The sequence below is a fragment of the Cottoperca gobio genome, chromosome 24 (assembly GCF_900634415.1).
Source record: "Cottoperca gobio chromosome 24, fCotGob3.1, whole genome shotgun sequence".
Taxonomy (NCBI): domain Eukaryota; kingdom Metazoa; phylum Chordata; class Actinopteri; order Perciformes; family Bovichtidae; genus Cottoperca; species Cottoperca gobio.
The window spans coordinates 4,809,307-4,835,921 of record NC_041378.1 but is presented as its reverse complement, the minus strand read 5'-3'; the positions used below and the strand labels follow the sequence as shown (position 1 = coordinate 4,835,921).

Below are 26,615 nucleotides of genomic sequence, written 5' to 3'. Positions count from 1 at the left end.
GGGCAGACTAATAACCAGCAACTGAAGCAATATCCACAAACTTCTCTCAGCTAGATGAACATCCCGAGCATCAAGAGTCCACTGAGGTGTCTCAAAAGGCACCATTACCAAACCTTAGTCTTCAGAAATACAACAAGAGAACCTGAAACTGAAAGTATAGAAGAAGTTAGACGACAAGAACATGTCTTCTTTTAGACTGGTGAAAAGAAAACATCCAAAACACACATTTAGGTGTTCATGTTTACCAAACTTCTTCTAAATGCACCAACAGTTAGCATTAGAAAATGCCTCATAAGCATATTTTAACATAACAACTCAGAAAACTTGTAATCTTTTCTTCATACATCTCCACTTCAGCAGCACACACCAGACTTACAACCCTATTCTGAAGGTTTTTACCGAGGGGGTGGTCGATATATTATTCATAGCCTGATTTATAAAACATTTTATTCCTAAAAACATGACGAAATGTATTATTTTAATGGCTGCTGACAGTATTTTCTGGTTTATGGAATGATACAAATATATCCCTCTCAAAATGCAACAAGAACTTTTAACCTGGCTTTATCCAATGTTCATATCTATGTTCTGGAAATGTATGCAAATTAGCACATATTTAAAACTGTCGCTGCATCAGCACCAGACAATAACAAAAGCACATAAAATAAAAACACGTACACAAACATCAGCCTGCGATAAAGAACAACCAGCTAATTAATCAGACGCCATTCACCAAGAACATACACGCTACAGTACATCAATTACAAACAACCAATCACGTCTCACTTTGCACGTTTTCAAGACTCCATTGATCAGTTTAACTGACATGGGGACAAATGAGCGTTTGTAATTATTGTGCACCTCCCTGCACCTCCCTGCACTGCACCTCTCTGCACCTCACCTCTCTGCACCCTGCACCTCCCTGCACCTCACCTCTCTGCATCCTGCACCTCCCTGCACCTCACCTCTCTGCACCCTGCACCTCCCTGCACCGCACCTCTCTGCACCTCCCTGCACTGCACCTCCCTGCACCTCACCTCTCTGCACCCTGCACCTCCCTGCACCTCACCTCTCTGCACCCTGCACCTCCCTGCACTGCACCTCTCTGCACCCTGCACCTCCCTGCACCTCACCTCTCTGCACCCTGCACCTCCCTGCACCTCACCTCTCTGCACCCTGCACCTCCCTGCACTGCACCTCTCTGCACCCTGCACCTCCCTGCACCTCACCTCTCTGCACCCTGCACCTCCCTGCACCGCACCTCTCTGCACCCTGCACCTCTCTACACCCTGCACCTCCCTGCACCGCACCTCTCTGCACCCTGCACCTCCCTGCACCTCTCTGCACCCTGCACCTCCCTGCACCCTGCACCTCCCTGCACCGCACCTCTCTGCATCCTGCACCTCCCGGCACCTCCCTGCACCGCACCTCTCTGCACCCTGCACCTCCCTGCACCTCTCTACACCCTGCACCTCCCTGCACCGCACCTCTCTGCACCCTGCACCTCCCTGCACCTCTCTGCACCCTGCACCTCCCTGCACCTCTCTGCACCCTGCACCTCCCTGCACCGCACCTCTCTGCACCCTGCACCTCTCTGCACCCTGCACCTCCCTGCACCTCTCTGCACCTCCCTGCACCGCACCTCCCTGCACCTCTCTGCACCCTGCACCTCCCTGCACCTCCCTTCACCTCCCTTCACCGCACCTCTCTGCACCCTGCACCTCCCTGCACCTCTCTGCACCTCTCTGCACCCCTCTGCACCCTGCACCTCCCTGCACCTCCCTGCACCTCCCTTCACCCGCACCTCTCTGCACCCTGCACCTCCCTGCACCTCTCTGCCCCTGCACCTCCCTGCACCTCTCTGCACCCTGCACCTCTCTGCACCCTGCACCTCCCTGCACCTCTCTGCACCCTGCACCACCCTGCACTGCACCTCTCTGCACCCTACACCTCCCTGCACCACCCTGCACTGCACCTCTCTGCACCCTGCACCTCCCTGCACCTCCCTGCACCACCCTGCACTGCACCTCTCTGCACCCTGCACCTCTCTGCACCCTGCACCTCCCTGCACCCTGCACCTCCCTGCACCACCCTGCACTGCACCTCTCTGCACCCTGCACCTCTCTGCACCCTGCACCTCCCTACACCACCCTGCACTGCACCTCTCTGCACCCTGCACCTCCCTGCACCTCCCTACACCTCCCTGCACCTCCCTGCACCTCTCTGCACCCTGCACCTCTCTGCACCCTGCACCTCCCTGCACCTCTCTGCACCCTGCACCTCACCTCTCTGCACCCTGCACCTCCCTGCACCTCCCTACACCACCCTGCACCTCACCTCTCTGCACCCTGCACCTCCCTGCACCTCCCTACACCACCCTGCACTGCACCTCCCTGCACCCTGCACCTCCCTACACCACCCTGCACTGCACCTCTCTGCACCCTACAAACCTCCCTGCACCACCCTGCACTGCACCTCTCTGCACCCTACACCTCCCTGCAGGATTCATTAGCACAAACTGAGTTCAACACACTGCAGGGGGTCTGCTGTATAGTAGAGAGTAAAGAGCGCTAAAAAATATCTTCGGGGTTGAGGGGTTAGGACGTCTCCATAATCTTCCCTGCTGTCTTAACCAGACTTAATTTAATACCATAATGCCTCATTGTTGTATTTAAACATCTCATTTCAGATGACTTGTAATATAGAACATAATTGCTTTAATGTAAGTAATCAACTGGAGAAGTTTGATGTTGATATGCATTAAGAAGTGCCTGGAGCACTTCTTCTTCTGCGCTGCTCCCTGCCCCGAGAGATACAGAAGCGTCTGCTTTCCTCACGTCCTGCTGATCAACAGTCTCCGCCACTGCGTGTCTATCAGCTCTCCTTAGGTTGCTGCCGGGCTTTCTCCACCCAGCACTCATGCTTACGGCTCGTCCCTGATGAATATTGATCACTTTCAGTGAGTCAGTCTAACCATCTGAATCCCTGCACCATCTCAAACTTATGAAATATTAACACCTCCTCGCACAGGGCCAATCTCATGGATCAATGCCTCTTATGGAGTGAGGTGCTCCAAACTGAGAAGAGAGAAGATTTGGATTTTAGGCATCCCCTAAACCCAAGTTGAGTAAGCCTCTGTTATTTCTCTGCGAATAAATCCACATTCAGTCTTTATGCTCATCTTCACAAAAGGCTTCTTATGATTGCTCTCTTAAAAAAACGGGAACTTTCCACAAACAATGAACGCACGAGCGAAATGTCTCCAGCGGCGGCAACGATGCAAAGATTAGGAGAATGTTTTTGGACTGAAGCAGCAAATTAGCAGATTCACTACAAAGCAACAGCAGTTTGCCTGAAGGCTTACAGGGAGAACAAATAAAGAAAGGATTACACAGGAGGAGAGTTAAGGATTGTAGACTCCTCTGAGTGTGTGTAAATGATTTGTAGCAGAGAGAGAGAGAGAGAGAGAGAGAGAGAGAGAGAGAGAGAGAGAGAGAGAGAGAGAGAAGAGAGAGAGAGAGGAAGAGAGGAAGAGGAAGCGAGAGAGACTTATAGGATATATGCGGATATAGATATGAAAGAGAGAGATCAGACAGAGGAGAGAGAGAGAGAGAGAGAGCGCGCGGAGAGAGCGCCGAGAGAGGGGAGAGAGAGGAGGAGGAGAGAGAGAGAGGAGAGAGAAGAGAGGAGAGAGAGGAGAGAGAGAGAGAGAGAGGGAGAGAGAGACAGAGAGAGAGAGAGAGAGAGAGAGAGCGAGGAGAGAGCGAGAGAGAGAGGGTCGCGAGAGGGACAGAGAGAGAGGAGAGAGAGAGGAGAGAGTGAGAGAGAGAGAGTGACAGAGAGAGAGGACAGACAGAGAGAGAGAGAGGAGAACGAGAGGAGAGAGAGCGAGAGAGAGAGAGAGAGAGTGACAGAGGAGAGAGACAGAAGAGAAGAGAGAAAAGAGACCAGAGGAGAGAGAGAGAGTGGAGAGGTGAGCGAGATAGAGCTGTGTGCGAAGAGAGTGAGAGAGAGTGAGAGAGAGTGAGAGAGAGAGAGACAGACAGAGAGAGAGTGTGAGAGAGAAGAGAGAGAGAGACAGACTAGAGAGAGGATCTCGAGCGCTCTCTCTCGCTCTCGCCCTTCTCTCGCTCTCTCTTCGAAGGCTCTATCGCGCGTCTCTCTCTCTCGTTCTCTCTCGTCTAGACAGAGAGAGAGAGAGACAAGACAGAGAGATATACAAGACAAAAGATCAGGAGAGTATATAATGACCTCTCTCTCTCTCCTCGCTCTCTCTTCTCTCGTTCTCCGTCTCTCGTCCTCTCTCTCGCTTTATCTCTCCGAACATCTCTCTCATCTCTCGCTCTCGTTCTTATCTTCGCTCTCTGTCGTCTCTCTCTCTCTTTTTCTCTCGCCGATCTCTCTCTCTTCGCTCTCTCAGATCTCGCTCCCTCTTGCTACGCTCCAGCCGCTATCTCGCCGCTTGCATCTCTTCCGCTCTCGCGCTTGCCGCGCGTCGTCGCTCGCGCTCTGCCCGCCCGCTCCTCGCTCGCTCGTCTCGCTACGTGGCAGAGCGTCTCCCCGCCCATCCTCCCCGTCTCGAGACACGAACTGAGATGAGTCTCTAGCTGAGTCTCTTGGGCTCACCATCATCCTCGCGATTGACAGAGAGTGATGCTGCATGTGGAGAGAAAAAGCAGATTGAAATGGAAAAAGAGAGCGAGACTGGGTTCATATAATTGAACAAGCGGCGTGCCATAATAGATCAGCCTGCTGGTCTGATAGAGCAGGAACGTCCTCTTGATGGATGGCTCTATGTCTCCATCTTAATGGGCTCTATTGACAGACAATGCAAAGAAGCAAAGATCTATGAAATCAATACTTATCTGGACCGTGTCAACACCTCTTCCATCTTCTCCTTTCGGCATTAGGGGGAATGCCATGTGGGGAAATAGCTGCCGTCTACCTTTCCTGGCAGATTTATCTGGATCCCAGTCTTTGATTCATCTTCCTCCTCAGTTTGTTGTTGAGCTCCTTTTTCACTTCTGTTATTCTGGAACCATGACATGACACTTCATACATTACAGCTCCCACTTCCTAATTGCCATTCGGCTGACTACGCCTAATAGGGTCACGCTTTCCTCCTCTCATTTCTTTCCTTCTTGACTTTATTTGTCTCGATATCTTCTGTCCCATGAGTTTCCATCCAACTGCAATGTACATTTTAAGCACATTTATAGAAAACTTGAAAAAGGAAATGCTAATTAATGCACTTTTCCATCAACTACAGATATGTGAATATTAGGAGTCGGGTAATTGAGGTAACAGCTGGTCGCGCTAATTCTTCCGGTGCCATTAAAGCATTGCAGAAGAAGAGGGCGCAACAAAATGACCTCAAACAGAGGAAAACTATTTAGAAAACGATGGCATTAATGTTTGTTTCATCCTCCTCGATTGGAGGAACATTGCAAAGTTGTGAGGCGGTTGTGAGGTGGTCGTGAGGCGGTCGTGAGGTGGTCGTGAGGCGGTCGTGAGGTAGCCGTGAGGCGGCCGTGAGGCGGCCGCGAGGCGGCCGTGAGGCGGCCGTGAGGCGGTCGTGAGATGGCCGTGAGGCGGTTGTGAGGCGGTCGTGAGGCGGTCGTGAGGCGGTCGTGAGGCGGCCGTGAGGCGGCCGTGAGGCGGTTGTGAGGCGGTCGTGAGATGGCCGTGAGATGGCCGTGAGGCGGTCGTGAGATGGCCGTGAGATGGCCGTGAGGTGGTTGTGAGGTGGTTGTGAGGCGGTTGTGAGGTGGCCGTGAGGCGGTCGTGAGGTGGTTGAAGCGCGTCTCTTCCTTAATGTGTCTGTGCTGTCAGTGCAGTTACACTCGTGATCGAAGTAGCCTTCATATCTTAACAATGCGGTTTTTCTACTGTTATATTGTTTCGCTGACAAAATGTCCAAGAAGTGTCCTCCGGCTGCGGGACACGTTTTCATCTGCAGATATCTTTCGACTCTTGGGTGGAGCCGAGGACGTCTTCGGATGTTTGTCACATGCTTCACGTGTTGCATTGCACTTTGTTTCTATTTTATTGATAAACTTTTCCATCTCTTGTTTTTATTCCGTTTGTCTTGTCTGGCATTATCCACTGAAGTTCTTTCATGCTCAAATTAAAGATGCAAATCGAAATGAATGGAAATGCACTTACTGACAGACACGTCTAACCCTAGAAGCTTCGGCAAGATGCATCCTCATAGCATCATGCACGTTTGAAAACAAAAGCACACGCGCACGTTGATTTGTCATCTGAGTGTTGTAGAAGTCTGAGATCCAGTTAAAGTTTGTCTGCAGCGAAACATTTAAAGTGTTCATCATATACAGAATATAATCGTCCTGCAGCTGATCACTTATTACTGCTGCTGTTAATGTACGTTGGCACAAACTCCCCCCCCCCCACCACCACATACCTTCCTGTATTAAGCATTACAGAACTACGTCTAGTTTTCATTGGATGATCTCCCAAAAGACCCTTTATTTTACCAAATATACCGTCGAACTAACTGAAGAACCATGTGGCTAAAGATTGTGCAAAGTCATTGTGGGATCATCCTCAGAAGTAAGATGAATAAATGAACTCATAACCCCCACTGTGTCCCTGCTCTGCTGACTCACTTCGGTGGTCACGATGCAGAGTGGAGCAGGAAGCCGACGTGCAGCGGCTTGAGGAGATACTGGAGCACTGGCAGGAGGAGATACAAGAGACGAGCGCTCTGTTTGTAAGACTGTTAAAAAACCTCACGACTAAATTGTTTAAAGTACATCAAAATGTTGACTTACAATATATATAGTGTTCTGGCAAAGATAATCAGTTTGCTCAGCGTGGAGATCTTCATGTTTGAGCGCTTCTTATTCAGACAGTTTATTCTGTGTGCAGGAGGATTTGGGGAATTCTTACCGTCACTCACAAGCTCTTTATAAGCCTCCACTTTTTTTTATTTATTCGCTTGAGTAAAATTGGAAAGCTGTCAAATGAAATGCCTCTTTTCTCCGTTCCTTTCCGCACAGACATTTCTTTTAGAGGCTTGCTTCCAATTCAGTTTTGCTCAAAAAGAACAGTTTGGCTCAATAAATGGCCATAGTTATTACAAGCTTTGCTTTGAGCATGAAGTTACCTTTGACAAGCTACTAGAAACCATTTTGCATCACGGAAAAACATTAAATCATATTCTATCATATTCACATCTTTATCACACATGAATATTATCTGGAGGTTTATGTTCCTAATATGTTTGATGTCTTTGAAGATTATTAAAATGACTTTTAGGAGCATTAAACTAGATTCCAGGCACATATAGGTGTGTGTGTGTGTGTGTGTGTGTGTGTGTGTGTATAAGGACTTTATAATGACATCTGCATAATGTAGTCTGACAGAGCGTGTATATGCATTCACCCCCTCAGAGACTTCCTGCAGGAGGAGTGTTTCTATTCTCACAAGAGTGTTTGAGTCAACAAAGCAAATCCAAGGCAATAAAAACAAAGTAACGAATGTGTCTTTTATTATGTGCATGATGTCTACTAAGATATCTTCAGACTCGACACGCATGAGCGTCGTATTCTGATCTGAGGCCAGTATTGGCGGATCGACATAATTCGTCTGTGCCGTCCAAAACCGTTAAGAAATCATCGTTTTATGTTGTGTGATCATCCCAAACTCTAAACTCCTGTAGTCGTCTCTGGAGTATAACGGAACCAGCTCAAAGCGGCAAAAACATACATTTGGAAAAACTCAACAGCAATGTCATGACCCGGGTACTCGACATTATCCACACTCCTCGTTGTGAGCAGCTTCATGTAGGAACTATTTTCTTTCTCCCTAACTACACCCGTCAACCTTATTACGGCACAGAAGGAATTCACGCATCTGCTCGTGGACGAGTGACATAAATCCTGCTTCTGTACATGCATTGGGCTTCTTTAAGGAAGTTTATTCAATGTGTGCTCCACACCTGATGCTAACCAGCCAATCGTGGACTTGTAGAAGAAAGAGAGCGTCTGGCTCGGCTTCTAATACAATAATATCTTTTTGCAAAAGTTGTTGCATTCAATCCCTAGGAAGTCGATGCTTTTCTTGTGTTTGTTATAAAGTTTTCCACAAATTGTATTAAGTATTAAAATCACATAGCTTCCCTCTCCTGAAATAATTACACTTACCCGTGGAAGCTCACATCCACCCACGACAGCTCGGATCGTACAATTACAATCACAGCCGGACCGTTAAGATAATCATGTATGTGACACTTTATATAATAACGTATCTCAGACAAGAAGATATATTAGATCTGAATGTGTTTTTTAATGTGTACATTGTCAAGTGTGACTGCAGCTCAATTAAATGGAGGCCGGCTGAGGAGGATTGCAAAATGTCCTATTAAATGAGCACTCCCCTGCATAAAGTGCTGGTTTTTCCCCCCTAATCTTGCTTCATGTCTCCTTCTCTTTTATATGGACGCCTGAGAGCTGCTGCTCCCTCTGTGTCAATCACAAAACTCCAGGTACGGCAATTTCCCCACAACTTGAGCTTCTGCTAGAAGGTCAGCATCACAATTCAGCTGAGGGGAACAAAGTAAAATGAAAGCCATTAAACATGCTATAACCTTTCGTCGCAGAGCGAGAGAAGGTTGGCGTCAGTCTCTGCCAATGTGTTTATCAAGCAACAGAGCGTGTGGAGAGGGGAGTGCAGGTGCGGCGTGCGTCAGGGAGAGAAATAGTGCAGCTTTTGAACATGCTGTACCGTCTCTGCGTCACATGAGCTCAAACACGCTTTGGGGAGAATAACTCCTAAATACTCGACTGCAATTAAAACTTTGTTGAGTTTTCCACTTTAGGTATCATTCGTGTTCCTCTCAGACCTCAACACATGTTTGATCATACATGCAATGAAATGTTTGCATTGCAGCTCCACACGACAACACTGGCGTGGTGGGATTTGATGTTTGGCTACAGAAGTGAGGGCTCTCCACATGTAGATACTGTAAATACTTGAAGGTTTACCACGAACCATGTAGCTTCCTTATTCGCTTTATATACGCTTCACTTTTAAACGAGAGGTCACGGCGACCTTGGCTGTTTATTTTAGGTTAGGATAGTCAAACGTCACAAGCTTTAAACGTTCAGCTGACAGCTAACACACACACACACACACACACACACACACACACACACACACACACACCTCACACCTTACTGCAGTGTTTTGGCCACTTGACAGGAATCCCCCACTCACATTCATTCACTCTGTGTGCCGACAAGTGTTTTTTGCTGCCGCTGTTGGCAGGAGCCTCCTCCACCTCAGCCTCCACCTGCTTACATCCTGCTCTCTGTCTCTGCACCCTGGGGGGGCTTTATTTCTGAACGCGTTCCCATCGGAGGGATTACTTGCCGTGCTCCCTGCTTGTTATTTTAGGCGGATATACTGCTTTGCCTCAGCGGGGAGCTGGCGTAGAGAGGAGAATAATGCCATTACCATTTCATGTGACAAGTTCATTCACATATCTCATGCAACTCTTAATTCACCAGCTCTGAGCTAATCAGGCTGCGGCTCAGTCACAACACGTCCTTGCACACATGGGTATCGGACGTCTTTATCTAGATCGGTCAAACTTTGAGATGAGCGTTGCTGTAACCCCAATAACTCCTCCTGCACTGGGCTTCAGTTTCCCTTGGCTCTGGTCCCAGTGGAGCTGAGACTGGCCTACTTCTCACTTTGCTGGAGTATTATTCTCCGCCAGCACGGAGACTAAATTGCACAATAACAGACACATTGTGTGTGTGTGTGTGTGTGTGTGTGTGTGTGTGGGGTGGGGGGGGGTGTGTATGCTGTCAATGTGTTGTGAAAGACAATAAAGTTGTATTGCATTGTATTAAATAATGTCGATTACATTTCCTTATGGCCTAGTTGGCAAAGCAAATGAAAAGTGCTCGAACATGTTGTTTCGTATTCATGTGCGAAATATTTTCATCTCTAACAAACAGCATTGTGCTCGAGCTGATCGATGACCTCAGTCTCGGTTACGAATGTTTCTCAGAATTCCTCGTTTCCCAAACAACCTTTTGTTTCCCTTCACAAACGTGAATGTGGGCCACATGCTCCGTTTACAATAACAGACCCTTTGAAGGTCTCACAATGAACAGACTTTTGCTTTTGTTGCGCTGTAAATAAATGCAGCATATGTTGTGCAGAATCCTCCCCGATGGTACACATCGTGAGATACACTTCATGTCTGTATTGTGTAAGAATAATGGCACCGCAAAGGTAACGCTGCAATGATTCATAAAGGGGAAAAAACGGATTACAATACTAAATGAAGAGTAACGCTGCAGGAATCTGATCCGCTCTTGGTGCGTCGATATTGTTCTCGAGTGTTATTCATGTCACCTTTAGCTTTTATTAATATACCATGTGACCCAGTGTACAGAGAACCAAATCACATAAACTGGGGAAGCAGAGGAGTCCGTGTCCGCTGCAAAATGTGTGCTTCTGTTCGTAAATGAACACAAAGCTGCATATAGAATAAAAGACAGAACGCAAACAACACGTCATCGATGTTAGAAGTGAAGAGGAGAGAGGCGTGCAGCTGAAGATTGATTGGTGCAGACAGAAGAAGAGACAGAGCTGAATGAGAGGAGACACTAATGGAAAAACGATGTGTGTCCCTACTTCCATATCATCCATCAGTTAAGTGTGTGTGTGTGTGTGTGTATGTGTGTGTGTGTGTGTGTGTGTGTGTGTGTGTGTGTGTGTGTGTGTGTGTGTGTGTGTGTGTGTGTGTGTGTCCATCTAAAGTCTCTAATGGACCTGGTTCTATGTGGGGGAGCGTGCCTGACAAAAGTTCACATTCATTAGTCATGACCTGGCACTTGGCGCCGCAACCTCTGCTACCTCAGTACCTGCCGCTGCCCGAGCTCCCTCGAGTAACGCCCCGCTATAATCTCACACACTCCACCCAACGCACGAGACTGGCCTGGATCCACACAGCAGGAGCTTCAGGTCTTCTCTCTGCAGCAGCACGCCGTTTCATGCGTTACTAAAATGTCAGACAAAGCGCCTTTTAGTTGTACATCGTCCGGTTACTCGTGGGGAATATTAAGTGTGGCTCTTGAGGTTCTCTGAAGGACACACATCTGCAGGACTCTCTCTCCTCCTCCTCCTCCTCCTCCTCCTCCTCCTCCTCCTCATACATCATTAATCCAGCAGAAAAAGACTGGACGAGGTTTTTAACACCGTTTGTGTCGTCATGATATTTCTAACTATGCCGATGATTTATTGATGTTCACACTCCGCATGTTGTGCCTTTATTTGAAACATATTTAATATTTCGGCACCTCTTTAGTGAAGAGCATCCCGTCCCAGCTGGAGGACGATGAGAGGGACTTGCTTTGAATGGACCGGGCTGCCTCATTATTTTGGGCAGCTTCACATAAACAGAACAGGTGTCACCACGTCGGGCTGAAGCAGCTCTACGGCGCATTAGCACAATAATGGCTGCAGGTGTATTTATTCACTGCTGAGCGTCCAAATATTAACACCTTTCTGAATATATTCGCTTCCACTTTTCCGTTTCTCTTTCTCACACTCCTTTTTTTTATAATTGTGTATAAACGTGTGTGTGTTCAAGTGTTTAGTTGTATTCCTTTGATGTCAAGTCCTTTGTAATTTCTGCCAAAATGTGACAAGCGAGAGGAGGTCGCGCTGCGCCTGATTGCAAACCAGAAAATGCCTGAGTGATTGTTTCTCTGACAAAACAAAATGTTAATCCCTATTAAAGCTTGAATATCTGCGAGATTAATTAGGGATTAAACAATTTGCTCTCGGGACAAGACCACCGTGTGAACAACAAAGAATCATGGAGCTGCGAAACCCAGAGAAACTGCTCGCTTTCTGTGGCTCATTATTTCCTTTGAGTCACCATCTGCATCATAAATATCTCTCACACACACCTACACACACCTACACACTCCTACACACACCTACACACACCTACACACACCTACACACACGGCATTATTCCAGCTAACCTGTGGGTTCATTAGATGTGGAACACTTGACGGTTTATGATTGGCTTGATACATATTGTGCTTTTTATAATATTTAAATATTTGACTTTGACTACAGATTGTTTTTAGTTGCTTTCCTGTGATCTACGCGTTTATTAATGCCTCGCTGATCAAAATGTTTGTTGGGATAATAATAATAATAATAATAATAATAATAATAATAAAGCTGAATATTACGTCAGGTCGTGAGCAGACTTTGTATTTCCAGAACTGTAGTGGAAGATCTCATATTTAACAAATGAGCAAAACATAAAGTATCAAAATGAAAACGTACTTAAGTAACGTTTAAATGGACTTTTGTCCGATGTTTTCTTTTATGATTAAATCTACAATATTGGATGAAACTCTTTGTTCCTTTAAAGTGTTGTTAAGTTATCTGAGAGGTTTACACGAGTCATGAAACCTCTGAAGCGTGACAAGATGCCTTCATTAAAATAACTAAACACGATTAAATAAAACGGAAGAACTGTTGAGGAGTAGAAGTATAAAGCAGCGACCTTATAACTGTACTTTAGCAAATGTTATTTATCATCTTGTAGTGTATAGTATCACTGTCAGTCTAAAAACAGCCAAGGGAATACACACACACACACACACACACACACACACACACACACACACACACACACACACACACACACACACTCACACACACACAGCTACAGATTGGTTGCAGTCACTTTAGATTCATACGAACAGGTGAAAATCCAAAGTGTTGACAGAGAAGCGGTGCCAAGTGGGTTCCTCAGACACCTGCTGTCCGACACAACCAGAGCACGACGAACACGTTGATGCCTCAATAGACCCGCAAAATCCACCGGCTCTGCAGGTCACACAGAGGTAAACAAGTGAACGTGTTTACAAAGGAACTGGTTCGGATCGGACTCATTCAAGTGCGACCTGTTGTAAAGTTGTTGGTGTCACTCAAAACCACTAGAGATCAAAGATAATCCAAACTTTAGTGTCTTTGTCTCTAATCAATCTCTTTAATCTGTGGGAAGGATCAACAGTTTAAACCTGACTTTACAAAGGATTAAACACAGAAACACTCATTTTGTGTCTCAGATCTGTTCAAAGGGGGGGTCATCCATTATGTCGGTTACTCAGTGAAAATGAGGAATAGCACGTTGAATCAGTGCAGCTGTAAGAGAACAGGGAGGAGGATTAGTTTGGATTAGAACCGAGTGATACAGGAACTCAGTGGGGACTCAGGATGTCATTATTTCTGCCGGCCCGGGGAACACTCCCTCGTGGAGAAGGGATGCTGACACTTTTCCAGCACCAGATTCTGCAGCAAGTATTTCTGATTTATTTCATATTTAAAGAAATAACACTTGTGTTGTGTTTTAACTACAGTATCTCAATTTGAATTATTGGAGTAAAATAAAAACGTGGGATGAAAGGAAAAGCAATAAAACTCTGTAGTAATTTAAATCTACAGGTATCAACATTTATATATTAACAATGGCTCTAACTAATGTGGACGATGTCCCACAGAGAATTATTATGTTTGCCAACATCTATCTTTATAAGGTGATATTATATCAGTGTTGCGTTTCCAGATTTACCCAGCAGCCCAAAGAAATCTGCATTAAATATTAATGTGGATTGCTACAACTTAATGTTAAAATCATATCTCTTATGCTCTCACATTTACATATAGACAGTATTGGCCTGTTGCAACACACGCTCACTTAAAAACCATCCATTGGTAGCCTTCAATACTTCAAGAACACGTCACCAAACTAGAGCAAACATTCCCTAAAAAACAGCCGAATGAAAAATAAAAGTAAACGTGTGATAAGAGCGCTCATTCTGTCATCTTAAACTTTGCAATTTAAACTCCCCCCAATTAGCGTCTCCCCATCACCTTGATTTGATTAGCCTGCTGCGCTCTACCTGCTCTGTTGTGATGAGCTCTCCTCAGATATCTGCAGGCGGCTGCGCTGTGATTAGATGTGCTTAGTCATTCACTAAGTGACAAGCAGCACACGCAGGCATACATGAACACACACACACACACACACACATATAAAAAACATCTCTCCTAACTTATGCAAAAGCACAAACAACTAAGTGTTTAGTAGGAGTATGCATGCACATATTCCCACATGTTGTGCTTTAAAATGATCACATTATGAGAGTTAAGTAGATTTTGCAAGTGAGTGTACTTGATTTCTTTATGCCGTTCCACATTGTTGCACACCGAACACATTTTTAAAGCCAAATGGAAAAATCTCCAGCCGGCAATAAAGCGAGCTACGAGAAGGAAAATCTGTTCAGCCATTTCCTTCTAAAGAAATGAATAAAGACGTTCCTACGTGATCAAATTAACAATCTCCATCCGCAGTTTCTGCTTGGATACTGATGCCATCAGAGTTCAGAAAGCTGTGTTGGGCGTTCAGCGAGCTATGATTCATGTTCTTGCTCGCCTATGAATATCTTTGCCATGTGAAATTGCCTCATAAATATGCGGCGGATGGCGGTGACTGGGCATGTGTTGAAATGTGTTGCTCGTAAAGGGGCTTCAGAAGCACAAAGGCGTAAAATAAGTCATCACCTTGTGCAGCCTGCATGTCATGTTAACACTAAACAATGCAATTATTAAATCAAGACTAAATAGTTCAACATTAAATCACAATGAACAGTTTGCGTTGCTGCACAGAGCGGTTAAGAAATGTCCTATATTCTTTATACATCATCAATGGCGTTCAATTGTGATTCTTATTTGCTGGAATTGTATTTAAATGACATCAGAAGATTCCTCTGCTCTCAAGGGGTTCCCTCGTGTTTCTCTGTACCCGTTCTTGCAGCCACGTGTGCATTTTGCCTCTGAAGGGCTTCAAAGTCACCCTGTAGACTTGAAAGGATAAGCAGCTGACGTGGAAAACAACATGTTCCTGAAGTGTGAAAACATCAGGACTACTTTGAAGTGTTCTGGACATTTTGTTGGGGGCATTTGCAACATAACGGCAAAATAATACGAGCGCAGACGCTGCATGTCCTGTGGGAATTGAGCATCCAACAATAAATAATTCGTACTTATACTCAGGCTCTCTTCAAAGAGTCATTTTCACAGACTTTGCAGTTTGAATCTTTCTGCTAACAGCTGAAGGGCTGGTGCAGCAGTAAAGTTGGAGTAAATACGCTGCAGCAGAAACTCTCACCTCTGCAGAAGACACTTTTCATTTTTTTTTTAAATAATGTTTCCTTATCATTTGAGATTTAGTCCTAAAATCTCCCGTTATTTATCTCACAACCTTTCGCAGGATGTTTCACTGCTGCAAGAGAAACCTTTCAACGAAACCAAATGAAACTGGAGAACGAGCATGAATGGATTTATGGATTGTATTGAACCAATCCTCTACTGGTTGTAAACAGAGTAAATGTTGACCATTAGTTTTGAACATAATGGATAAATGATTGACATGTGATCAATATTTTCTCCACTTAGAGATCTGATGTGTGTGGAGAGAAAGCACTGCATCAACTTTCTGACATTTCTGTGTGGGCTCTCAGTATCAGGTTTGAGAAATAAAAATAAATAAAAATAAAAATAATAAATAATTATATTTATAATTATAATAATAATAGTAATATTTATTATAATAATTATAATAATAATATTTATGATAATAATATTTATAATAATCGTAAGTCATATTTATAATAATAGTCATAATAATATTTATAATAATAATAATAATTATATTTATAATAATAATAATAGTCATATTTATTATAATTATAATAATTGTAATAATCATATGTATAATAATAATAATAATAATAATAATAATAATAGTCATAATAATATTATAATAATAATTATTATTATTATTATATTTATAATAATAATAATAATAATGGTAATATTTATTATAATTATAATAATTATATTTATGATAATAATATTTATAATAATCGTAATAGTCATATTTATAATAATTATAATTATAATAATAGTCATAATAATATTTATAATTATTATAATTATTATTATATTTATAATAATAGTAATACTAATAATAATAATATCAGATTTCTCAATTTTTTTAATTCTGATTCATGATATTGACACATTTGAATCCCTCGAATTCAGATGATATTAGATACTTCCTGTATCAAACTGTACTGGAATAAGGATAACGACTCTAATCCACCTGCAGGAATGTGTGGCGTGTTTTAATACCAAGACAAACCCCCCTCTGCTGATGTCTTTGAGGCTGTTCGTTGCACATCCCTACAAAAAGAGTGTGGGATGGAACAAACCAAGGATTTGGCTGCTCTTCACGCTGTATCGATTATGGGGTCAGAAATGTGGGTGGTACAAGAGCAAAGGCCATGATGTCGTTGAAATCAAGGGTTAACCCATTAGATTGTGATGTAGAGGTGATACTGATCCCCTGAAGGAAGGAGGCAGGTGGTGAACGCTCCCAAAACCAACGACCACATCACTGAACTCCCTGAAGATGTTTTGGCCTCTGGCTTCCTCCTCGTCACAGAGACTTGCAGGTTGAGACCATCCTCAACAAAACACAAACCAAAACATGCTTTTTGCTCTAAAGGTTTATGTTAGATAAACTGCTCTTTCCTGACAACCTGAATCTTTGTGGTGACTTTTCTGAAATGTACCATGCCCACAACCCTGTTAGCAGATTATTATTATTATTATTATTATTAATAATTTTTTAAGAACATGACATTATGTTTTGAAATAAATAAAATGCCTTTTTTGCCATTTTGAATGAGAAAAATGAACGAACACTAAAATAAATGTTGCCTTTCAATGCAAACTGGTGTGCAGAATGTGTTCATTGTGGCACCAAATGCAAAACACTCTGCTGAGAAGGTCCTTTTTTTAAAGGCACTCAGGTTTGTGCAGCGGTGAACCCTGCTGCGGGGGCAGAATCCAAAAACTGTCTGACCGCGGCTTTCCAACCTCCGAGCTCTCTTTCTGGGCTTGTTCCAGCAGCTCAGAGGAATATGGAAACAGGTCTCTGTATAAACAGCTTGTTAAGTAAACAGGCCTGCAGTTAAACAGCTGCTATTGTCAGACTGGAGAACACAGCGTAATGAAAAAAGGTGCAATACGCTGGAATATATACACACAAACAGCAGCATAAACAAATACTCTGCATTCTGCCGTTTCTCTCACACACACACACACACACACACACACACACACACACACACACACACACACACACACACACACACACACACACACACACACACACACACACAGTTTCTGAGCAGATGCGGGCTGACAGGTTTGAATCCGTGCTGATGAAAAGGTGAGTCAACATCTTCCACTCTTGTCAACAGCATCAAATCTATTCACCTTAACATCACCTTGAGTGTGTGTGTGTGTGTGTGTGAGTGTGAGTGTGAGTGTGAGTGTGTGTGTGTGTGAGTGTGTGTGTGTGAGTGTGTGTGTGTGAGTGTGTGTGTGTGTGTGTGTGTGTGTGTGTGTGTGTGTGTGTGTGTGTGTGTGTGTGTGTGTGTGTGTGTGTGTGTGTTAGATGTTAGATGTTAGATAGACAATCTGGCGGTTGATGTATGACAAACAGTAAGACAGAATAGGATAGAATAAGATAAAATAGAATAACACAGAGTAGAATGAATTATTAGTTAACCCTAACCCTGACGAAGGAGGAAGAAAAAGGAAACATCGAGTCGTACACCATCTTTCCAGCAGATGATTGGCTCTCCTCATCCTAATTACTCTTCCAGCACTGACCCAGTATCAGCTTTCATGTTCCCCCCTTCATCTAACGCTCTAACGACTAAAACTGCTCCCACATCTGCTACAAAGTACGAGTTTAAATCAAGTAAAAACAAATTCTCAAAACTCTTTATCAATTTCAACTGGAGTTCAATACTTTGATTTGTAAACGGCGAACAGGAAGCATGGTTTCCATGTCACTCCCCCCTCGTGCTTGATCGATGGCTCGTGCGGACGGACTAATGGGACTGCAGTCCAGGACATACATATTTCATAGGAAAGCAATCTCTGGTGTAAAAGCAAATGTTGTGAATCAGTAGCTCCGCTTACAACCAAGTGTTGTTTTAATGCAGAGAGGCAGCAGTGGCTTCACATCTCATGATAATCCCATTGGTCTGTGTTTAAAGGCTTCGTTATAGGAGAAGCTTCCTTTCATCTGCAATTACAAATATCATCAGATCCAGATGTGCAACACAAGAGATAACAGGAGCCTCACCAGCTCATCTAAGAATACTCTGAAACAACACCTCCAGTCTCCAGTGAGTCCACCAGCAGCATATGTTTTGTGCCAGTCATCAATATATTGAAAATGGCTGTCAATTGAAAGTGTTAAATGTCCCCTTCCCCACTTCTTACCAGTTTCAAACTCAACCTTCATTCATGATGTCAAACTACAAATCTGTAAAGTTTTGTGACTGCGTCTTGCAACACTATCGCAGACAGACAGAAATATTAACACCTGGCAAATGACTCAAAACAGCTTCTGTGTTAGTTCCTGCTGCAGACTCCTGGGAAAGCTTTCTGCCATGATGACACACAAACAGACTCGCATGTTGAAAACAATACCAGCGTCCCTGACGGGGTTGGTAAACATACTGTAGGTGGGTTAAGTTCTCTCTGAACCTTCAACGCCACAATACAATGACTTACTGTTGAGCACACACACACACACACACACACACACACAGAGATCATCATGTTTCATCCTGTAGTTTTTGCAATGCTATACTTGTTTTTACAAATATGGAACCCGCGTATGTATCCCAGTCACTCCAGTCATGTAGTTTGGATTCCACTTTCTCTAGAAACCTTTGACAAAAGTTTTTAAGCTCCAACTTATTGCACTCGGCACGCACTCTGGAGGCAGCAGACGCAGAGTCCAACGCAAGCTTCTAGTTCAAGGTGAGACGCGCTGCGTGACACAGCTACTTAAGTTTGTGTTTGCACTGCTGAAGCCTGAGGCTGCTCTGTCTGTATCTGGATGCTGTCACCCTGCTGCATCCTAAACACTGCACTAAAATGTGAATTACACTGAGATGTTTCTCATCTGTATGAATTGCAAAACTTGCAGAGTGTAGTGGCACTCCCCAACAGAGACAGGTAGCTAAAAGCCAGATTCTCCCCCACCCCCCATGTAGTTCCTCCAGACAGACAGTTTTGTTAGCTCCATGTCACCATTTTTCAATCTGTGTCTCATCTTCTTCCCTGCACGATGTGTGTTTTGCAGCCATGACTCACACAGCACCGGGGCACCAAGAAAGCCCCGAGTCTCTCTCACAGTCCATCCATCATGATAAAACACTGCGGGGGGGAGTTGTCTATATTCACATGTCCCAGATCACTTTAGTGGAAGAGAAATTTCCTTTTGAAAAGATGATACTTCATACTGATGAAAATGACAGATGTGGTGCTGAAGGGGTTTATTTCCTTCCTGGTAATTATCAGTGAGAAGTTATTGTGAACCTGATAGCAGAGCTGGCTCAGGTGGAGTCTTGTGAACCACAGCTTCTCTCCCACATTGCTCATGTATCTCAGCGCTCGACTCAAAGAGATTCTGCTACTTCCTAAACCCTGCTCTCCTAAAATATAATCATTCGTTGTTCGCTTTGTTTTCAAATACTTCTTTCACTCATTTCAGCATCTGTTCTAGAGGCTCTTCAAAAGCTTCAGCTCAGTTTGCTCAATAACAACAACAACAACAGTGTGGCTCGCCTCTTTTTTTGTGCTATAAAGGGAATCCAGCTGATCTGACCCAACAGCTCCAGATTTGGCAAGATATACTACTTCTAACACACACATGTGACGTTCCCATATAGTTTACAAAAGTGGGTTCTGCAGCACGTAACCAAAGCCAGACAAAATGACTAAACTCAGGCGGTGTGTTGGAAGCTTTACTTGGTTTATGTGTTTTTGTGAATAGGGGGGGGACTAGCTGTCCCACACCAGCGTGCTTCAGCCACAGGGAAGAACTGTCAAACGTGGCAGAAGTGCCACGCTCAGCTCAAAACACATCTTCAGAGAAAGAAAACGCCCGTCAGGAAATATATTCAATATCTCAAGAAACTGAAAGAGGTAAATAAAAACTCTGAAACATAAGAACTGAACATCGACAGGTGTGTAGGAGAAGAATGAGGGTCGACTAGAAAAGAGACAAAAAAAATACATACAAAACAAAGAGACTCAAAATAACTACAAAGAGACACAAAGCAGCTACAAAGAGACACAAAAGAACTACAAATAGTTACAAAAGAACTACAAAGAGACATAAAATAACTACAAAGAGTTACAAAAGAACTACAAAGAGTTACAAAAGAACTACAGAGACACAAAGCAGCTGCAAAGAGACACAAAAGAACTACAAAGAGACACAAAAGAACTACAAAGAGACACAAAAGAAGTACAAAGAGTTACAAAAGAACTACAAAGTGACGCAAAGCAGCTACAAAGAGACACAAAAGAACTACAAAGAGACACAAAACAACTACAAAGAGACACAAAATAACTACAAAGAGACACAAATAACTACAAAGAGACACAAAAGAACTACAAAGAGTTACAAAAGAACTACAAAGAGTTACAAAAGAACTACAGAGACACAAAGCAGCTACAAAGAGACACAAAAGAACTACAAAGACACAAAAGAACTACAAAGAGACACAAAAGAACTACAAAGAGACGCAAAGCAGCTACAAAGAGACACAAAAGAACTACAAAGAGACACAAAAGAACTACAAAAACATAAATCAGCTACAAAGAGACACAAAATAACTACAAAGAGACACAAAAGAACTACAAAGAGACACAAAAGAACTACAAAGAGACACAAAAGAACTACAAAGAGACACAAAGCAGCTACAAAGAGACAGAAAAGAACTACAAAAACATAAATCAGCTACAAAGAGACACAAAAGAACTACAAAGAGACACAAAAGAACTACAAAGAGACACAAAAGAACTACAAAAACATAAATCAGCTACAAAGAGACACAAAATAGCTACAAAGAGACACAAAATAACTACAAAGAGACACAAAAGAACTACAAAGAGACACAAAAGAACTACAAAAACATAAATCAGCTACAAAGAGACACAAAAGAACTACAAAGAGACACAAAAGAACTACAAAAACATAAATCAGCTACAAAGAGACACAAAAAAACTACAAAAAGACACAAAATAACTACAAAGAGACACAACAGAACTACAAAGAGACACAAAAGAACTACAAAAACATAAATCAGCTACAAAGAGACACAAAAGAACTACAAAGAGACACAAAAGAACTACAAAGAGACACAAAGCAGCTACAAAGAGACAGAAAAGAACTACAAAGAGACAGAAAAGAACTACAAAGAGACAGAAAAGAACTACAAAAACATAAATCAGCTACAAAGAGACACACAATAACTACAAAGAGACTTAAAATGACTACAAAAGAGGAGACTGCAGACAAAAAATTCCTACAATAAGACCAAAACTATTAGAGGGATGTGTAACGACTACTAAAAGACACAAAACAACTACAAGAAGATACTAAACAACTACACAGTCTGTGTGTTTCTCATTTGCATGAGAGGTGGGAAAGCACTTTCAGTTTTTGCTCTTACCTTTCTGTAGATGATCATGTTGGGGGAGTCGTCGTCTGGGTCCACAGCGCTCATGGACCTCATAGACAGCATAGGTCGGGTCGGGGTCGGGGTCGTCTGGACGCTCTCCTTCGGTTCTTCGGACCCTTCATCGGTCTCCGTCGCCTCCACAGTGCTCGGCTGCTCCCCCCCCTCCTCCTCCTCCTCCTCCTCCTGCTGCTGCTGCTGCTCCTGCTGCTGCTGAGGTGCCTCGGCCATCACTACAGTCTCCCTTTCAGTCTTCTCCTGCGTCCTGAGTTATCCTCTCTTCTTTATCTGCGTCAGTCTTCCTGGTCCTCCTCCTTTATGTCCTTTTGTAATGTCTCCTCAGTGTAGAAACTGCTGTACAGGAAGGAGAGAGAGAGAGAGAGAGAGAGAGAGAGAGAGAGAGAGAGAGAGAGAGAGAGAGAGAGAGAGAGAGAGAGAGAGAGATGAATTAGACAACAACAACAACCACTGGGCTCCAGTCTCTCATCTCTCTGGTTTTTATTTGAACTTGTCTTCTGTCAGCAGGCACAGGATGGATGAAATCAAGGCATCGTAAATCTCCTAGTTTTCTCTGTTATCTCTTCTCTGCAATTCCTCGAGCTCCGCGGTTGAGATTGAAGTTAAAGGAGAATTTAGGACATCATGTTCAGGTTTTACTCCTTTATTGTCCCTGCGGCTTCTTTTTTCATCTCAATAATGTTTATATTTTGGGATGTTTGAACAATACGAGTTTAATTTTCCATTATAGATAATAATAATATTCTGACTTGTAAACACTTAACTTTTTATATATTATTTTATTTTATTTATTTTATGTAGGGGAAAATCTATAAATCATTTTAAGTCTTTTTATGGTGAAACCCCTAAACCTGCACATTTGTTTGTCATTTGTTTAAATGTACCTGTACAAATAAATCAAAGCCATAATGATATAAAGGTATCTAGAATAAGCAAAAGAAAAACACAAATGATTCAAATCTAAGCATATGGTATGCAATAACTGAGGCTTGTCGGCTCTTTTTTTCATGAAAGCTGTCAAAATATTGACGCCTGAGGACAGATGAGCTGAGACGAAGTGAGAAGAACAACAATACAAGAGGAGAGACGAGAAGAAATGCAGGACTCTATCCTCCCATATCCCTCCACATCCCTCTCCTCGTCCAACTACCAGTTCTCCTCCCATGTAGCCCGTCCTAAATTAAAGACGAAACCTTCCAGCCAGCAGATTTCCTGCACAAAATAAGATTGTATTGTCAATAACGTCTCCATTTCAAACAATATAATCATATTCTTAACAGGTATTCAACAAACAAATAGGGAACAAAACAAAGACGCATTTAAAAGATGGAAAGAAGTAAAGTTGGTTCAATTTACAAATCAAAACTGTGATTACATTTAAATCTTCTGAAAAGAGGCCGGACTTCTTGTTTTCAGGCAGATTAAAGGTAAATACTCCTGAAAGGTTTAAGACACTTACAGTGAAAACACACTTGCTGGACCTCCATCAGGCAACAGTTTGACAAAAGGAATCCCAGAGCATTTAATGTGCTTTGTCATGCAAGTACTCATGGGAAACGCAGTTCAGATTTGTAGTTCTAAAGTCCAAATACATAGAAGGTTCCATAAATATAACACATCACAAAAACTAATGATAGATTTATACGTAAAGAAAGCATAAAATTAAAATAAAAGATAATAAAAAGGAAAGTATAACTATAAAACAACACCAAGAAATAGTAAATACACTGGCTGTAACTTCATATGTATCACACAGGCTTGAGAGTGGTATTCATCCTCTCATCTAACTCTTGACAATAAAGCAAAGAAAGGAAGCAAGGGGAAACAACTGGCCCGGCTCTATCATAAGTATCATATCATATCATAATTCTGCCTTCCAGCACCTTTAATAAAGCTCTCAAAACAGACAAAGTGAATAATCATATCTCCAAACGTATTGAACTGTTCCTTTAAACCCCCTCAAACTCAACACCACAGGTGCAACACCTGACACTGTTAGTATTTGAGTTTACAGCTGTTTCACATGACACCATCAATATTGTCCTCAAACACAATGTGCTTCAGTTTTCAAAACTAACTTCTATTGCTGGCTTGCTGTGAGCTCTAAGTAGAGCATTGCTCATTTGTTCTGTGAGTGCGTGCGTGCGTGCGTCGTGCGTCTTTGCTATTGGCACAGGCATTTAGCGCCATGTCAACAGACTCCTCACATCAGCCAGCTGTTTGTGCGACACGTTTGCGGGAGCGCGTACAAACGGAGCGTGCATGTTTGAGCCCCAGAGCGCCGCTACGTGTGAACACAAGAACATGCAGCATGTGTTTGAAAATCCAAATGGGAGATGAGTTTAATGCCTTTCTGAATCAATGGCTTTCAACCTGCTGTCTTCATTATCGGCGTGCCATCTGCTTTCACACTTCTTCCAACTCGGAATCGATAGAAACGCCTGATTTGTTTCCCAAGTTATGCTCAACTTCACAGTGTACACATTGCTCCACGCTGCTCCTGGAATCACATGTAGCTGTCGTGAGATCAATACCTCCAACATTTAGCATAGAAATGAAATGTTCAGGTTGAATACGCTCTTCTGAATCACAGAGACCTAACTGCTGTAAAGACATGACGCTGTGGTCACCTCGAGAGAAACATGCAAACACATCTGATGTCATATCTCATGTGTCTTTCTTAAAATAGTGAGGATGCATAAAGATGTGCACTCACACTGCACGGTGCATAGGACACACAATGAAACAAGTCCAGTCTGTGGTATTTAAAATGTAAGAATAAACGGATATTCATCGTGGGAGGATCTTTCCATAAGGCAAACGTTGACTTTATGATAAAATAAAAACAGTGTTGAGTGTTGTGATATCTCCAAAGTAACCTGATTACACTTAGAGCTTCTTTCATCTCGTCACACGCTGTGATGACAGGAAGTAGATGCATAGTGGGACGTCTAGCTGTTTCCCTCTGGACCATCCACAGTGCAACACACACCCAGAGTCTCACACCGCAACCCCCCCCACCCCCCACCCCTCTACGCTCCACACGAGACTGGATGAGGATGTCTGAACGTTTTACGCTGAGGGGTGGTTGCAAAAATAAAGGACACCATCAATCCAGCAGCGAGCCATCTTTTATGCACACGGAGGTAACATGATAAAGGTTCTGTTACATGATTTGTGTATTAAAGCCAAATCAGTTTAGTGTCACATTGTTTTTAATATTCAAAAACAGTACGCAATGCGAAGGGGTCCAGGTCGCAGTAATAAACTGTAAGCCGAAGTTTCAAAAAAACCTGGCTGCAGGGATTTGCTCCCATTCGGCCACAAGAGGATTACTGAGGTCCAACACTGACCGGTCTGCATCCCACATGTGATGACTCGCTTGACTTAAAATAAAAGCGTTAAGAGACTCGACTTGGACGTGCAAGTTAAAGACTCGTGACTCGACTTGACTTGAGGCAAATGACACAATATACACTGAATACACGTGCACAGTAAGCTGGATCATTGAGGTGTACCTTAATATGAACTGACAGGCCAAAGCATTAAAGTCAGAACACAGAAGTCCCAATACTTTGACCATAAAGAATAACCAGACAGATAGAGGTCACATGTTAATATCCAATATAATGTAACCCCACAGAATCCAATGATCCACAGATGCCAATAAAAAGATTAATGTTAGAACATCTACATACAACAGCTGTCTGGGGTCTCTCACAGGATCCTCCACTCCCCAAACACACAGAGCCAGCAGCGCTGCAGCCTAATTTAGACTCTCCCTGACACACACACACACACACACACACACTCTCTCTCTCTCTCTCTCTCTCTCTCTCTCTCTCTCACACACACACACACACACACACTTGTAGTCGCTTGCAGACTGTAGCGTGCACATGCATTCATTTCATACGCAGTGTCCTTCCAGTGTCACTTGTCTAAATAGCCAAGTGCACGCTCCTTTCAATCACAGGTGGGATTAACATCATCTCTCTGGTGTGCACACATGCACGCACGCACCCCCCAGTTCCTCACTCTGAGATTAACATCGCAGCACTGACAGTAACATTATGGAGCACGTTGAGGCGTACAACGCAACAGAAACACAGTCTTCATTTTCTTAAGGCTCCTCTCTCTAACCTTCGTCCCCTCTTCTTCCCCCCTCCATCCCTTCTTACTTACCTCAGTGCTGGCTTCTCTCTCGCTTGGAGCTCCGAAGCCAAAAAGCGGATTCACCAGCGCGCTGCTGCACACTGGAGAGAGAGAGAGAGAGAGAGAGAGAGAGAGAGAGAGAGAGAGAGCGAGGGAACGAGAGTGAATGAGCGAGAGCGAGAGCGAGAAAGAGGGAAAGAGGGAGTGAGAGAGAGGGGAGAGAGAGAGAGGAAGAGACAGAGAGAAAAGAAGAAAAAAAAAGAAAAAGAGAGGGAGATGAGGGAGAGAGTCGAGTGAACGAGAGTGAGTGAGTCGAGAGCGAGAGCGAGAGCGAGAGATGGAAAGATGGAAGAGGGAGTGAGAGAGAGGGAGAGAGAGACAGAGAGAGAGCGAGGAGAAGAGACGAGAGAGAGAGATAGAGAAGGAGGGAGAGATAGAGTGAACGCGAGAGTGAGTTGAGCGATAGCGAGAGAGAGGAAAGAGAAGATGGGAAGAGAGGGAGGAGAGGGAGAGAGAGAGAGGGTAGAGAACGAGTGGAGAGAGAGAGAGAGAGAGGGAAAGAGGGAGCGAGAGAGAGAGAGAGAGAGAGAGAGAGAGGGAAAGCAGGAGAGACAGAGAGAAAGGGAGAGACAGGGAGAGAGAGAGAGAGGGGTAGAGAACGAGTGAGCGAGAGAGAGAGAGAGAGGGAAAGAGGGAGCGAGAGGGAGAGAGAGAGAGAGAGAGAGAGAGAGAGAGAGAGAGAGAGAGAGA

General features: G+C 43.6%; 1 protein-coding gene across 1 annotated transcript in view; it reads right to left on the bottom strand.

Moving 5' to 3' along the window:
* Window positions 1–25,984, bottom strand: part of rgs6 (regulator of G protein signaling 6) — a 66,700-nt gene extending 40,716 nt beyond the window's left edge. The window contains 2 exon segments of the mRNA XM_029425782.1: window positions 21,687–22,043; window positions 25,896–25,984. Coding sequence (XP_029281642.1) covers window positions 21,687–21,923 — 237 coding nt within the window. The 5' untranslated portion in view covers window positions 21,924–22,043; window positions 25,896–25,984.
* Window positions 25,985–26,615: the final 631 nt, after the last annotated feature.